This window comes from Aplidium turbinatum, chromosome 5 (assembly GCF_918807975.1).
Source record: "Aplidium turbinatum chromosome 5, kaAplTurb1.1, whole genome shotgun sequence".
Taxonomy (NCBI): Eukaryota; Metazoa; Chordata; class Ascidiacea; order Aplousobranchia; family Polyclinidae; genus Aplidium; species Aplidium turbinatum.
Window position 1 is genome coordinate 2,376,394 of NC_137476.1, and position 15,495 is coordinate 2,391,888.

The 15,495-nt window shown below is 36.1% G+C and overlaps 1 protein-coding gene across 1 annotated transcript; it reads right to left on the minus strand.

Annotated features, from left to right (window-relative positions):
- Window positions 1-6,802: 6,802 nt before the first annotated feature.
- Window positions 6,803-11,250, minus strand: LOC145771340 (uncharacterized). Its single transcript, XM_082583090.1, has 3 exons — window positions 11,133-11,250; window positions 8,265-8,476; window positions 6,803-7,951 (listed from the first exon to the last, which is right to left on the minus strand). Exons 2-3 carry the CDS (start codon window positions 8,430-8,432, stop codon window positions 7,403-7,405), a joined length of 717 nt encoding a protein of 238 aa, XP_082439216.1. The 5' UTR covers window positions 8,433-8,476; window positions 11,133-11,250; the 3' UTR covers window positions 6,803-7,402.
- Between the last annotated feature and the right edge of the window lie 4,245 nt (window positions 11,251-15,495).

The following is a 15,495-nucleotide window of genomic DNA, read 5'->3' on the forward strand; positions in this document are numbered from 1 at the left end:
TAATTTTTAAGAAAATCCAAAAAAAACTGAAAATAGGGTTAAAATCAAACTTTTTCGCCCTATGTTGCTTCAGTGAATTATGTATGCTTTACTGCAGGCAGCCTGTATGTGGCCTGTTGCTGTAATTGTATTCATTTATTTAATTGCACCAATGCACCTATTAAAGAGGTAGTTTCCTATATACGGGGTTAATCTTCCAATCACAGTATGACACACAACCATGTGGCTTCTATTCCTCAGCTTTCCATGACTTTATTTAGTATCAATACAAGGCATAGCAGTGGCACTTGTTCACTATTTGGCTAAGAAAGTTGGTGTTTTTGTTACCAAGCAGATATGTAAAGAAATGGAAATCATTGCTGAAACAGCCTTTTTAATTTCTACTGCCCATTGTTCACTGGAATGGAAAACTCCTTCCAGATATAACTGGCAACAAAAAAAGTTAAACGGTTACCACTAATTGTCACTGGAATGACTACTAACACATTGCTTGGAGTGCCAAAGTCGCAGTCTTCATCAGGAAGTGCGCAAGCTACTGGACTAATGGTAGGCCTATGTGTTAAAGATTTGGGTGTTGTTGAGTGTTGATAATGTAAGAGCAATGTGTTTTGACACGACATCCAGCAACACTGGTGTTTGGTCTGGTGCCTGTATTTAATTGCAAAAGAATTAAACAAGGACTTGCTCCATTTGGCTTGCTGTCACCATATTCTAGATTCTAGAACTTGTGCTGCAAAGAGCGTTCTCAACATTGGGCCACCATCTGGACAGGATATTCTTGTTTTCAGGTGATTTAAAGCAAAGTGAGATGGCCTAGTTTTGACAAAGATTGTTATGTCACCTTAGAAAATGATGACTTCTGCTGTGCTGATGAGATCATTAGTTTTTGCAAAGACCAGTTGGAAAAAACTCAATCAAGAGATGACCAAGAGTTCCTTGAATTATTTATCATAATTCTTAATGGAGCACCACCACATGGCATTCGGTTTCGTTATCCTGGCGCCCTTCATCAGGCAAGATGGATGGCCACTGCTAGTATATATGCATTGAAGATTTGGCTGTTCAGAATGCAGTTTGATTTGACCAATAAGGAGCAATGTGGTTTCAAAAAATTTGTCATTTTTGTGTTAAAAGTATATTTCTTTCTTGTATTGCAATGTGCAGACGCATTGCTTATAACTTCTAATCTTGGTTTACTGCTTCTTTAACAACGTGCGACCCACGGAATGATCTGCAACCCCAGATAAAAAGACTAAAGGAATATCAGCAAGATGATTCAGCAGTAGCCAAGGAAGCAATGAAAACATTCTCAAGGCACTTATGGTACATAAGTGAGGATGCAACCTAATTCTATATACTGACCCATTTGTACCCTGAACCATTCGTACCCTCATTTTGTATCCTGAAAAAATCGAGAAAAAAATTTAAAAAAAGCCAAAATAGCATACGAATTGGAGTTTCCGCTTAACCCTAACTTTAAGTGAAGAACTTATTGGCATTGTATTTTTTGATGAAGGTGTTTCAAGTATTGGAAAAGAAGCTATGGTTTTTGCCTTGACCCATAAAAGTATGAGTAGTCCACCATTGAAGCGTATTTCTTCATTGCCAGATGATGTCTTTTCAAAAGATTTATCAGACTTTGTCACATCCAACACCATGCGATTGTTCCAGATTCTGGATTTGCCATCTGACTTTCTAAAGCTGGAAGTTGTAGCATGGGATTTGGATGAAAGTTATAAGAGAGCAAAAAGCGTTGTTAGTTAGTCTTCATGTGATCAACGATTTTGCTGAAAGAGGTGTTGCATTGATGCAAAATTTTAACAATTTGCTGACGAAAGATGAAAATCAAATGCAGTATATTCTGCGTCATCTTCGAAAGTGCAATAATATGAATATTGAGAACCACTTAAAGTCCACAGACTGAATCATATTTGATATACGAGACCTGTAAATGTGTCCACTCTAGGTGGGTGCGATCTAACTTATAAACATATTCAGCATATCATTACAGTATATTTTATAGCCCACTACAGACTGGAGTAGTTGTTACTGCCAGATTTGGCAAGATTGTTGCCTATTTTTCTTCATTTGTATCTGCACTCTGCAGTGCATTGTATATTGCTGAGGTTTTGTTTTTAAGACATTTATTTAGGCGGTTTACGTATTTTGACAAAATTTTTGTCATTTTTCACTGGTCATGTGGCACCTCTAAACCTTTATCAAAATACTTCAAACTTTTAGTGAACTGTTTTTTAGTGAAATGGAACCAAATGAGAGGGTAAGAACCAAACTTTTCCAACTTCAAAATTTTACCATACATTTGAGGACCACCCTAATATGCTTGTTGTAGTCTTTGTTGACTTGGTTTCCTCCAATAACCAATTCAGTTCCATCTTTGTTTTTTCTAGATATTTGTTCAGATAAAGTAGGATCATGCATATTGGAAAGAAAATGAACAGGCTTGCTGTCCATCCACTTCGTAATTGACAAACCTTGTTGTCATGTTCTCTTGAGAGCATTTGGCTGTTGTCATTCAAATGGAAATTCGAAAGTAGCCATTGAAATCGCTTGAGAGGCATCGTGTTTACAATACATTGGTCACTTATCAGAGGATCAATATTATCTTGGTGTGACAACTGTTTCTTCAGCCCCATCAAAAATTAATCGCAAAGAAGATTTTCATTTCATTGGCAGATGTAGGTAAAAACGGTCTTTGCTTTTGGGTAGCATACAAATTTGTTTGAAAAACTATGTGTTCATACATATCCTCTCCTAGCAAGGTGTTAAAAATCTCACTCTCCAACAGATCTTCCTGGCCAGTAGTTTCGATACATGGTCCTACATCTTCGGAATGGAAAAAGTGACAGTTTCTTGCTTTTTTCTCCACTTTGGTACAAAAACTGAAGCAGCTCCTTCTTCATCGATATCAGGTTCCTCTTCATCAAGAGCTAGCTGATGAGCTTCACTTTGGCTAGCCGTAGTCTGAGGAGCATCTGAAACATGCATAGACAACAATTAGGTATGATAATCTTGCAGTTTCCATTTCTTCACTGAAGATTTTACGTTTATCCTTATCCCTGAGTGCACCATAACCATACAGATGTTTGACACCTGCAGCCTTTCTGTCAATGAATCGTTTCAAAGTGTTCCGTTTTATTTCGTATTGCCTTGCAGCCTCTCTGAGCGAAGTACCTTTTGCCACTAATTCTGCAGCTGATTGCATAACATTCTGAAGCACGATTGGTTGTACGTTTTCTTATTCTAGGCATTTTTCTATAGTTTCTAAGGAGTAAAAGCAATATAATATTAAAATTTATCAACTAACTACTCCAAACCTGCAAATGGGGTAAGTTGAACCATGGTTCAACTTACCTCTATCTGAATGGTTCAACTTTTCCCAAACCTGTGTTGCAACTTTAAAGAAAATTTTCATCAAAACAATAAAACCTAGGTGTACAAGCTTTAGGCAAAATATTACTGTGGTACTACCTCAAATATTAGCTACAATATCATAAATATACTTTCAACATTAAAAGTTATGAAACCAAAAATATTTTTTTTAATTTTTCACGTTTACCTCTGCAAAATTGGTACTGCTTAGTCACTACCAAACCACTGCAGTTTTCTTCATGTTTCCTAGAATAAAATAGCGTTCTGAACTGACTTAACCAATAGGTAGCGCACAAGAATTTCTTTACGAATTAATTACGAAAAAATGAAGGGTTGTTCAACTTACCCCGTTCTCCCTGCACTTTATCTCCCTCAAAATCACATTGAAATAAAAATATGCTCAATACATGATTAAATAATTAAGAATGAAGAAAGTACAAAAAAACACAACTTACCTTGCAACGATCTCGTGATTATGAACAAGAAAACCCGCAAAACTATCGCAAGCACGTGGAAAAGCAAAGGATAATCACTAGAGCGTGAAATTATGTGGTCAGTTCTGACGCACACTGCCACACTAAAGAGTTACGACCAGCTCAGTGGCCGAGTGGTTACGCCTTCGGCTCTGGTGCTGGTAGATCTGAGGTCGATTCCAGGTCGGGTCAAACCGAAGACTTTAAAAACGGTACCGATTGTGTTCTATCCTGCACAGCGCAGTGAGAATGAGTCGGGTAATAATGTGATAACATCGTAAACCTAATATAAATGAAAAAAATGAGCCCTGTCGCTAAAAGACCTTAGCTGTTGTAGAGCGACAATAAATAAAACCATAACATTATTATTAAGAATTATTCACTTGGAACGAGGTGGTTAGTGCTACTGACCACAACTACTCAAAGGGATAACTGGTGTTTTTTTTGTACCATTGTTCCTCCCAAGTTATGTAATGCTTGGCAAAGTTGAATGAGCACATAAAGTAAAGGATGTGGCCACTATATTTCGTATGTTTGATGTCGCTCTTGGCAACCAGACTGTTTATGATGTTTAATTTCGCAGTATGGTTATATTGATTTGATTAAAACTGAAAAGCTTGCAAAGAAGTCAGCTGATTCGACAATAGCTGCCCATGTGTTAACTAATGATTTAAATCGTCAACAAACTAGTCTACATTTAAAATGAAAATCGTAGTAATAGGATAATGTACTTTTATGTAGCATCGTATGGATGCGCAGCCGTACAGAGGCTCAGCTAAGGACATTGTCACTTTCAATCCATTTCTTTGTGTGTAAGAACAATATTTCTTATTAATAATGTTTGTTTGTGTAAAATTTGTGATTACAGAGTAATTGTTGCACAACCACGCCTCATAAGACCGCATGCATGGCACTTCAATCAAAGTATTGTTTCCTCTTTCAGTGTCTGCTCTAAACAAACACACCTTGAAGGAAGTGGAAAATTAATTAAAATGCCGCAGTGCAAGAAGGACGATCTTAAAATTAGCTTGCTCTGGGTTAGCTTTTAAAGTTTTACTTAGTTTTTACCACGTCATGTGATCTGTTTGCCGTTTTTATGCAGTTCCCTTTGGATTCTCACGCATATTGTCGAGCTAGTCAGAAGCACTTTGCTGTTTTTTATCCTTTTGATAAATTTAACCTCTAACTACTGTATTTTGTTCAGATGTAGGTAATGTTACTGTATAATTGTTATTGTTACTGTATAATTGTTATTGTTACTGTATAATTGTTATTGTTACTGTATAATTGTTATTGTTACTGTATAATTGTTATTGTTACTGTATAATTGTTATTGTTACTGTATAATTGTTATTCTGGAAGAGGACTTCATGTGATGTTGAAAACGTTCAATGTGAAACTTGTTTTATTGTAGTTTTTGTTTTCTGTAAATGTTCAAAATAAACGTAAATAGGTTAAATCTGGCTGCTGCGTTACTCGGCTTCGTATGCTAATGGTACAACAATACAAACTCTCAACCTAAGCTCTGTTGGAAAGAAATGATAAAATTTGTTTCCTTAATTAATTCATTTAACTTTCACAAGACACATAATCAGAAAATGTTTTCGAGATTTGAATCTAGTGCTGTGGTGATTCTAGTTAGCAACCGGTTCGCCTTCTTACCTTCTCCCAATATTTTACTACAGTATCCTATATTGTAAAATATTGCGGTGATTGTTAGGCTCACTCGAGGAAGTCGGCTAGAAAGCTGAAAACGTTTTTAATTTTAGTACAAGCGTTTGTGAGAACTGGTTGAATCTCACCACAACTTACTAGGTATTCTTTCAACCATACAATCATAGATCGACATCCGGCCAAGGTGACACCCTCTTTCGTTTATTAGACTCTATGGATTGGGATTTAATTTAGAGTCCGCCCGTTAGCACAGTGGTTACTCGCCTGGCTCAGGATCACTCGGGGTGTGCTTTCAGGACTGCTCTCCATTCAGCGGCACCTACTGAATGGAATAATTTCCCGGCAACAACACTTCAACAATCGGAAAACTCCACTCTGTCAATCTCAGTAACCGGCCCTGCGTCAAGAGCCTCTACAAGTATGCGAAACTACCAGGAATAACCTATCAAGGCTTTGTCAGTCCGAGGATAAAGATTCAAAGCCAACCAACCAGGGTCCCTTGATCTTTCATGACCTCGTATGATCATATGCAACTCAAGCGGCTTTGCAAATGCGAGATGATATTTGAGAAGTTGCATCATTGTTTGAAAATCCGCAAGGCCGAATAACTGGCGAATCATCAAGGTAAAGGTGAGTCCCATACTTGAATTCAAGCATCGGGGAATGATAAGATAAGGTTCTCGTTATAGGCTACTAAACCTTTGGCACTAGTGAGAGTAGGGTGGCCAGTTTCTTTCTCTGCTTGGTTGGTTTTGAATCTTTATCCTCGGACTGACAAAGCCTCTGATAAGTTATTCCTAGTAGTTTCGCATACTTGTAGAAGCTTTTAAAGCAGGGCTGGTTACCAAGATTGACAGAGTGAAGTTTTTCCGCCATCCCAGCACCATAATCATCCAGCAACATGGCACAGAGACTATAAATGACTTTGAATTTTAATGCGGTGTGTTCTAAAACAATCCGCTGTCACTCTATCATGTTTTCTTTTCCACAAGCATAAGCACGTTGACTGTAAAATTTAAATTGATTAGTCTAACTAGCCTATGTCTGAAATCGCAGGAGTTTTGTCAAAACTTTTACGGTCAAATTTCAATTGGTCAACTTGTTCATTTGATCTGACTTCAGCTTTCTTGAGGTTGCGTCGTTTAAACAAATCACATATCTGAATAACTTATATATAATATCAAGAAATCATCCATGACTATCTGAATGGCTACAACTCTGTTACTCCAACAGGCAGTCTTTTGTATTGATTCAAATGGCCGAAAGTTTCGAATGCTCTAAATCTACATGGTATTTTTTCCGACATTCGAATCGCTTTAGACGCCCATCCCTATAACAGCATAAATATCTCAAAAGGTTGAGCCAGTTCTGAGAAGCTAATGCAATATTCGGATTATAAAAACACCCTAAAAGGTTGAAATATTTTCGGCATCAAAACAACCATTGCTGGGCTGTCACTGAAGACCACCAAAACTTCACTCTTTTTCCTTGGTAATTTATGCTGTTGCAGTAGAGGAGTCTTTGCTATTAAGAATATAAAAAAAATTGCTGTGTGAATGATCAAGCGGCACTGGTTCAACTCTCGAGGTGTGCGCTTAAGCAATGCATTTCAAAAATTGCTTTCCCATCAGCGTCACTTAATGAATGAAATAATTCACAGGCAACAACAACCGGAAACCTTTTCTTTGCCAAATCGATGATGGGGCCTGTGTCAGTGGCTTAAAGCCTCCACAAATATGAGCGAAACTATGAAGATCTAGCTATCAAAAAAACTGTCGTCCGATTTTAAATATTTTCACAGGTAATCAATCAAACTGTTACATTGAAAGATCATCACTTTGCAATAATTATTTCATATTTTGCAATTATTTCCCGAACAACTTCATCTTTTCTTTGTTATTCATCAGTTGTCTGTTGTATTCATCTGCCCCTTTTTGGAGGGCAGAAAAACCCTCCATGTCCAAAGATGACATTTTACCGAGGAATCTTTTCATGAGATGCTCCATCTCAGGTCTTCGGTTGGAATTAAAAGAATCCATGAAATCGTGATTGGAACGGCTACTTGGCAATTCCTTCCAAACGTTGTCAAACATGAATTTTGTTTGAGTTTTATCTGAAAAATTTGGCGCGTTTTTGCCAACGTAATAGGGCAACAATTTATTTTTATCAAAATCGATATTTTCTTTCGTATTATGGGGGCGAATGTCAGTGACCAAATATTCCCCACGAGACTTTTGCTTGACGTATGGAATAAGGGATAGCATATCATTAAAGGTGGAGGAGTGGCTGCTGTCCATTCCATTCGTTTGGGAAGGAAATCCAACTTTTGGCTCGTGAAACCGTCTGTCATACCGAGGTACAGATTTGCCTTGATCAACCATTGACTGACGCTCGTTAGGGAGCTGAGCTAGTGACTGCAACATATAAAAAGGTGCAATACATAAGTAGCCAGTAGACACCACCAATCCTTCAATGTATTGTTTTTTGCAATTGTGTTTCCGATTATTTTCATTATTTTATCACTTTTTTTAAAGAATAAGAATAACTTTTCTCATAAACTCACAGAAAAAAAAAATGCTTTTAAAATATAAAAGTGCAGTGCAGCAAACTAATCTGGTTACTGTTTAAGTTGAAGTAATTTAAGATTTTTTTACGTCGTTATTTCATTTTCACGTTTTTGTTCAAAGCTAATAATGTGTAAAAAGATATGGAAACATGTTTTCTTACAGGCAATTCCGCATCATTTCTGTCCATATATTCTGTTATCCTCTCATCTCTTTGTTGATCTTTTATGTCACCTAATGAAGAGTAATTAATAGCCACTGGTGTCGCCGTGGGGAAGAGGACAATTAATCCCCAACAAAATAAAATAAAATTCCTTTCCGAAATATTCATGTTTCCGGTAGTTGGCAGTCGAAATGCTGTTGAATTATCTTGCTCTGAAAGACAAAAAAGATGATGAAGATTAAAGAGTTGTCTGGTGGTATCACCCTGTGTTCCGAACAACATGAAACGTAACAATGCACTTCCCAAACAGAAAAATTTGTTATTTTCAAGTCGTCATGGCAAAAATGACGGATTTTACTTTTGTGTAGTTATCTCGAGAACCACAGCCACATTGCATCATCGACAGACGCAGTTGTAGATCCCGGAGGAGGCACTTAGCCACATGCCCTCCCAAAACCGAGAAAAAAAATGTATTTTTCCATTTATTGCAGCATTTTTTTCACCGGATCAATTCCATTTCTTAACTTAACAAGCAATATTGGGCAAGCTTGCTTTCAGTAGTTTCAGAATTCAATTTTCAGAATTATAGATTCAGGAAAGAAATTTCTAAAAAAATGGACAAAATAATGCAACACCTTGATGAAAAACACTTTGACAGTTTCACTCGATTAACCCCTCAAAGTAGGTGTGAAGTAAAATGTGCCTTGGATTAGTTGGATAGAGCCTAAAATTGGTGGAACACACTTCGGACAATTTTCAAAATTTTATTAAAAGACCATAGCCTACGCCTATAGCCTACCTATAGGGGAGAACCTCCATCAATGGGACAAATTTTGCATTTTGCTAATTTTTTTTAATTTTGTAACGAAATGCAATGCTTTTTTTTACAACACTTATGCCAATGCATTTTTTTTCAAATAACACTTGGTTTAATTTCATTATCTCCAGTGGTTTAGAAATAACGCGCAGTTTTTTAAGGTTACTCAAAACGTCCCATTGTTGAATCTGGCTCCACCATTGGGACAGGCAATTTCTAACAATGGAAACTTAGATTGCTTTTAAGATCATTATTTGCTTGGGATCTTTTATATGTGTCAACCCAGTTTTTCAATGTTTGGCTTAGTATGTCAAATTTTCTTGCTACAAGTCTATTTTTTCCGGTTTGTATTGCTTTTTCAACAGCAGTTTTCATAGTTAAAGGATCTGTGTTTCCCTTTTTACGAATAAGTCGAGTTGATTTACAGTGTCCCATTGATAGGCAAGACCTGCTGTCCCATTGTAAGATGCCATCCGCAAATGCAAAAAAAATCACCTAATTTCTTAAAGACTACGTCAATGACAACAACGTTTTGTCCTAAGAACTGCCAGACATATAGAGTAGACTATGCTACATTCAACCTGCTTCACCAAGTATGTACAAAAATATCTTCAAGACAAGTGACCTATCTTTTTTTACTTTGGGTATCAAAAACACACTTTCTTTAACAAACAAGCCATGCATGCAAATTGAAGGATCCCACTGTTGGTACAAGCTATAGACTACATGGCGAATTGAAATTCGTCATATAGGCTACGTTCTGCTCGCTTGATCAACCAAGCGTGGGAGACCAAGTGTCCCATTGTAGAATCGTCCCAATGATAGAGGTTCTCCCCTAACCAGAGTTAGCTCAATTGGAATTGTAATTGAATGTAATCAATTACACATTTTTTTGCAATTGTACCTAATCGAGACTTTTGTTGTTATGTAATAGTAATTTCAAAAATGTTTGGTCTAAATTACAATTCATTTGCTAAGTTGCACGCATGATATCAATACTTTTGTCGAGCCACTAGTTGGGGTTCAAATGGGACTTCTACATTGCAACTATCAAATGCAATTCTACTTGACTCTGATAAAATCAAATCAAATTAAAATTACTTTCAAACGTACTTAATTTCACGTTTCAGTCAATTTTTTTTTTTAAATGTTTCAATACTAATGTTCATTGATAATTTTTACATTTGAAAATTTCAGAATTTTTTACATTTCACAATTACACAAACAGTGTAATTGTGACGTAAGTGAACTGAAACATTGTAACTGATCCAACTCTGTCTGCAAGACTATATAAAACTTGTTAAAAATATATGGCCAGTCCAAAGTGCACGTTTTAAACAATAAATCATTAAAGTGCCACAGAATGGACGAATAGAGATCAAAACAAGATAATTTTGAAACTCGATTATGTTTAAATTGATTGCTAGATCCACAAATGGCACTGCAAACCACTTCTCAAAACATTTTGCAAAACTAGGGTATATTTTCTAGCATTAAATTTAGTCAGTGATGCAAATAAAAGAAAAGGAACTTTTATGACTCATAAATATTTGAACCATCAACGTCATTGTTTCGTCATCAAAAAGTCATATTCAGTCCACAAATAGTCTGGTGTCTTGTAAAATTATTTCATAACATTATTCTGAGAGCTAAATTTTTGTAAGTTTTACCAATTGAACATTCAAGCAATATCTCAATATTTGTTTGGATCTTGTCGTCTAAATATTCAATTGCTTGATGCGCAATCGATTAACTCGCGATATCACTTCTTGAGGTTTCTCATTGACACAGCGGCGAGAGCGTTGGTACGACAATCGCGAGGACATCGGTTCGACACCCCTCAAGGGCACGCGCTGTGTTCTGACAAAACAAATTTTGAAAACGATAAATGAGGGAAACCCAATAACGCAGATCACTTGTCTGCTGCGCGAAGTTGCATCTGTGACTTGTACATTGTATTGTCACAATGGACGCTTTTACACAATCATTGCTTTCATTAATATTATGTCCGGTGTTTTGCAAAAGCGTCAAAAACTTTAAATTAAACTTACTTGCGGCTTAGAAGGGCAATCCTCCAAGGAACAACAATTAAATGGAATTAGAACCTTTTCAAAAAGACGATTATTTGCTTCAAACAAATTAATAATAAATTACTTTAAAAAGCTATTTTCTATGAGAATCCAAAAACAACGCAGTGAGTTAGAAATTTTTTTATCTGGGAATCAAGTTGCATTTGAATAACATTTAATTTAGTAAAATATCACAAAAGCATAAAATTATCCATTGACTCTGACTTCAATATTTCGTTGTTTTTTTTCGAAATGCAAAGCTCACAAACTTGCTAAGTTAAAAACTATTTTTTAATGCTTGCAATCCAAAAGGGCAGTTGTTATCTACTAAGAGACATAAAGAACTATACAGTACATGAATCCACAAAAACAACAAACAATTTGTTCTTGTTGAAAACAAAGCTATTCTACACCTGTCGCCGATCTACTTCTACACCGCAGCAAGTATACCATCTTTGTGTTTGTAAGGGAATAGCCATTCGCTGTGATGCTTTCTTTCTTTTCATAACAAGCGTTTCTAGTCTCTGATACTTTTTTACTTCAATAAATTATTATTTGAGTAAAGTTTCATTTAACTCTAAGTGATCGGTTCACGTTGAAGTTTTGAAATGACCTCATCTCAAGCTCTCCCTGGCGACACAGCGACGACCATTGAGGGGCCAACATCGATTCGTAAATCAATACGTGACGTCAAATTGTCAACTCGGCCAACTTGTTTGGCTTCAATCTGGTACTGGGCTTGCCAGAGCTGCCGGAGACACTCAAATGATTCCATTGTCTTCTTGGGTCGACCACAAACGTTTGCAATCTTTGCTGCGTCGTCATCGTTTGAGAAAGAGATCTAGCTTCTTACCCAGACAGAAAATCAATGTAAAAATGACTGACTTGCTGCTTGGGTACGAGCGTACGACCCTTGTTGGCGATGTTCTTAGACTGCTCCAAAACACCGATTAGGAGTTATTGGAGATCGCTGAAAACATGCCAGTCTAACGGTCGGTTTAGTGGACGGGTTGTTAATGTCGTCGATGATAAGGTTTACAATCTATTCGGTCACAACTACACTTGCAGAAACAAGACGATGCTCCTTTTTGTTTCCAAAACAAAATGAAAAAGTTGAGTTAAAAGCATACGTCTACAATGTAGCTACAGTACAGTAGACTTGGTGGATAATGGTCTTGCAGTGGGATGAGCTTATTTGTAGGATTGTGGGAATCTTTATCCCAGGATTGAGAAAGCTAATCTTGGCAGATTCACATACTTGTAGAGAATTTAAATCACTGACGCAGGTCCGTCACCTAGATTGACAGGATGAAGTTTACTAAGTGTCGCTAAATAGAAAGCAGTCTTTATAATGCGTTGCTCAAGCGCACACCCCGAGAACCGAACCAGCGCTGCCTGATCCTTTCATTTATTCATTCACAAAGTCTGCACCTTAACCAACTGAGCAATTGGAGCGAACAAGGCGTCCGTAAACTAACCCCTAAGCTTTCCGCTTCAACAAGCAGCAGGTTGGTTGATTATGGGCAATTGGGCATGGTGCGATCATAGGATGACAAGGATGAAAATGTGACAGTACAGGAACTAAGCTTGCCACCCCTGGGAAGGTCGGGCGAATCAAGGACTCGCTGAATGGCATCAACCACTGACTGGTGGTCACTGGTCACAAGGATACTCTACTGGTTATGAAGTAATAAACCTCCATCTCTATTGTTACTTAATACTTACAATTAGAAAACAAATCAATAGTTTTTTTTTCAAGTCTAAACCTTAAACCATTTGACCAGGTTAACACTCACAAAAGCATTTCAAAAAAAATTTAATATAATTTATGTTGTGGAACCGGTTTACTTACAATTAGCTTTGAAAACTACCTTAATACTTTATAATGTGTTACAATTGCGAACTGAGTTAAATTAACTTTAAATGGCATCATTTCTATATGTTTTTCATGTTTTTATAAACGAAATCTTTAAAATCTGTTTTCACAAAAGAGATTTTCTGATTGATTTTTTTGTTACGATCCGCGTCATCTGAAAATCATTTGAAATATTTTGAGACAACAATGAATTAGAGATTAAATCTATCTTTTAATCCTGAATGCAACGTTTATCTTAAGTATTTTAACTGCCGTTTTTTCGAATACATTCATCTCGGTTTTAGTCTTAAAACCCCTTCATGCAAATAGGATTATTATAGAAAGCAAAAGCCTGTTCGGCCGTAAATTTCATGTTGAATGTTTTTAAATTAAAAACAATATCGATTTTAGATCACTGCATGCTTGCTTTATTCCACAGTAAAACAAAAAAACAAGAAAAAATTTCTCTGTGACGTCATACTGACCGCAAAGCGCCTGTTTGATTTAATGAAATCAAACAACGCAGTGCATAAATCCCTTTTAAGTTGAAAAATATTTTCTGGAATGTTCTTTCCGTATACGTTCTGCTTGGACACTTACCGCGTGCACTGCACAACACTACAAACTATTTCACACTTCCAGGTGCTTTCATATAGTCACAATTACTATTCCAACGTGTTCCCAAACAATTCAAAACCTATTTTAAGGTAGCGAGAAGCGACGAATCTTTCAATGGTGGGCTAATAAATAATGAAATTAAAATTGGAAGCTCCTAGAAAGTGTAAACAAAACTACAAAAAAGCTTTGTCGCTTATTAATTATTGAAAAGCATCAGCGTTTGAACAATTAAAATCTTTCGGTTGGCGACAAAAACTTTTCCATCTTGATCTTTTCCCATGTTGAACAAAATTTTCTCTCGCAAAAAGTTTTTTGCAATTTTACAATCGTGAGTTCCCTAAACCACAATAAAGTATTCCTGGAGTAATGTTGTCATTGTGTTTAGGGACATTTTTATAACTAGATGAGAACTCTCTTAAAATTCTTACATTTCACACTTTTTCTAGTACCGATCATTGTCATTATTTTTAATCATATTTTTGAAATAATGTTTAATAATAATTTTAAAACATGAAATAAGTTAAAAATAAATAGTTATAAAGAAAGTTATTATTATCCTTGTAGCATCACATATTAAGTAAAGAAAAATGAAAAACAATTTCAATCAATGTATCAACAATTTCTTAAAAACAGGTTTTGTTCTACTAACAGTAAAATTACGGGTGACGTAGTGAGATACATCGAATTGTGACGTATTAGTGCAGACGGCTGGTCTGTCGCACTTGCAATTAAGGGGAAAATAAAAAAAAAATAATTCAATTACACCCGCATTAACTTTTCAATCGTAATTGATTAATTTAGGAATTGTCAATTATCTTTTCTTGTTTTTCGCCTTGGAGTCTTTAAATATTGATTAATTATGATCTTTGAAAATGGAATCTGTTTGTGCCGATCATGTTTGAGTGATCATGTGACAAACATTACCCTACTCTGACGTCATTATGGATCACGTCATTTAAAAACTGACTTGCTGAAAACTTAATACGTTTTTTAGACTTTGTCGTTCCCCAAATGTCTGAAATAAGTTGATCTCTTACAACGTTTTAAAAAATAAAAACTTTGATTTAATTGGTTGAATACAACCACTAAAACGATTTCTAGTTTCTGTTGCTTTTATAGCGATCACTAACTGCCATTTGGTAGCGAAACAACACTTTGCTTATCCACAACATCAGATAACCATCCGAACCATGTCGATGTTGCGCTCGGATTGAGCTGATTTTTCAACTTTCTTTGGAGAAAAACACAGAAAATACTGGTTTTGGTGGATTCGGTAACTTAAAAGAAGTTGTATCTTTTATTTATCAAAGTTATTTACAAACCTTGTATGTCTCCTGTGGTCTTGCTTGCATATTTTATGGTTTTTGGGCGAAGGCTCGACAATTTAATTATTGATGGGGATGATAGCGTTACAGAACTCAGCAATTTTTGAGTGGAATTTTATTTTGTCGCTTACGATAACTTGAAATTAAAGTTCTGTCTTTTTGACAGAAGCCAGATAACATCTAGTTTGGAATGATGAATTATGTTTCGTTTTAATTTCTGTGTTGCCATTTTTAATTGAAAGAAGAAAATAGGTTTCGGGGTGTTATGACGTCTTTCTTTGCTTTTCTATTCGACCAACAAACCCACATCAACCGACCTTAGTTCACTAAAATGAAGCCATTGAGGAATAAATGTATTGACCCATCAATCACACGGACGCTTGTTCAATTTACTTGTTTCCAACGAGACACTACCATCCAGTGATGCCTCTTGAGCCCATGACTATCAACTACATACTTGTGTAGTTAGGTGAAAACATACATTGGGCTTCAAATTAAATGTTTAGTGCTCCAAAGGTTTGTGTTGAAAACATTTCCTTCAAGCTTT

Excerpts from the sequence above, each read along its gene's own strand:
- LOC145771340 (XM_082583090.1), bottom strand. The coding sequence starts at position 8,432 with ATGAATATTTCGGAAAGGAATTTTATTTTATTTTGTTGGGGATTAATT. Across the intron at positions 7,952-8,264 it reads GAAATGATGCGGAATTGCCT|TCACTAGCTCAGCTCCCTAA; the intron begins GTAAGAAAACAT and ends TATATGTTGCAG.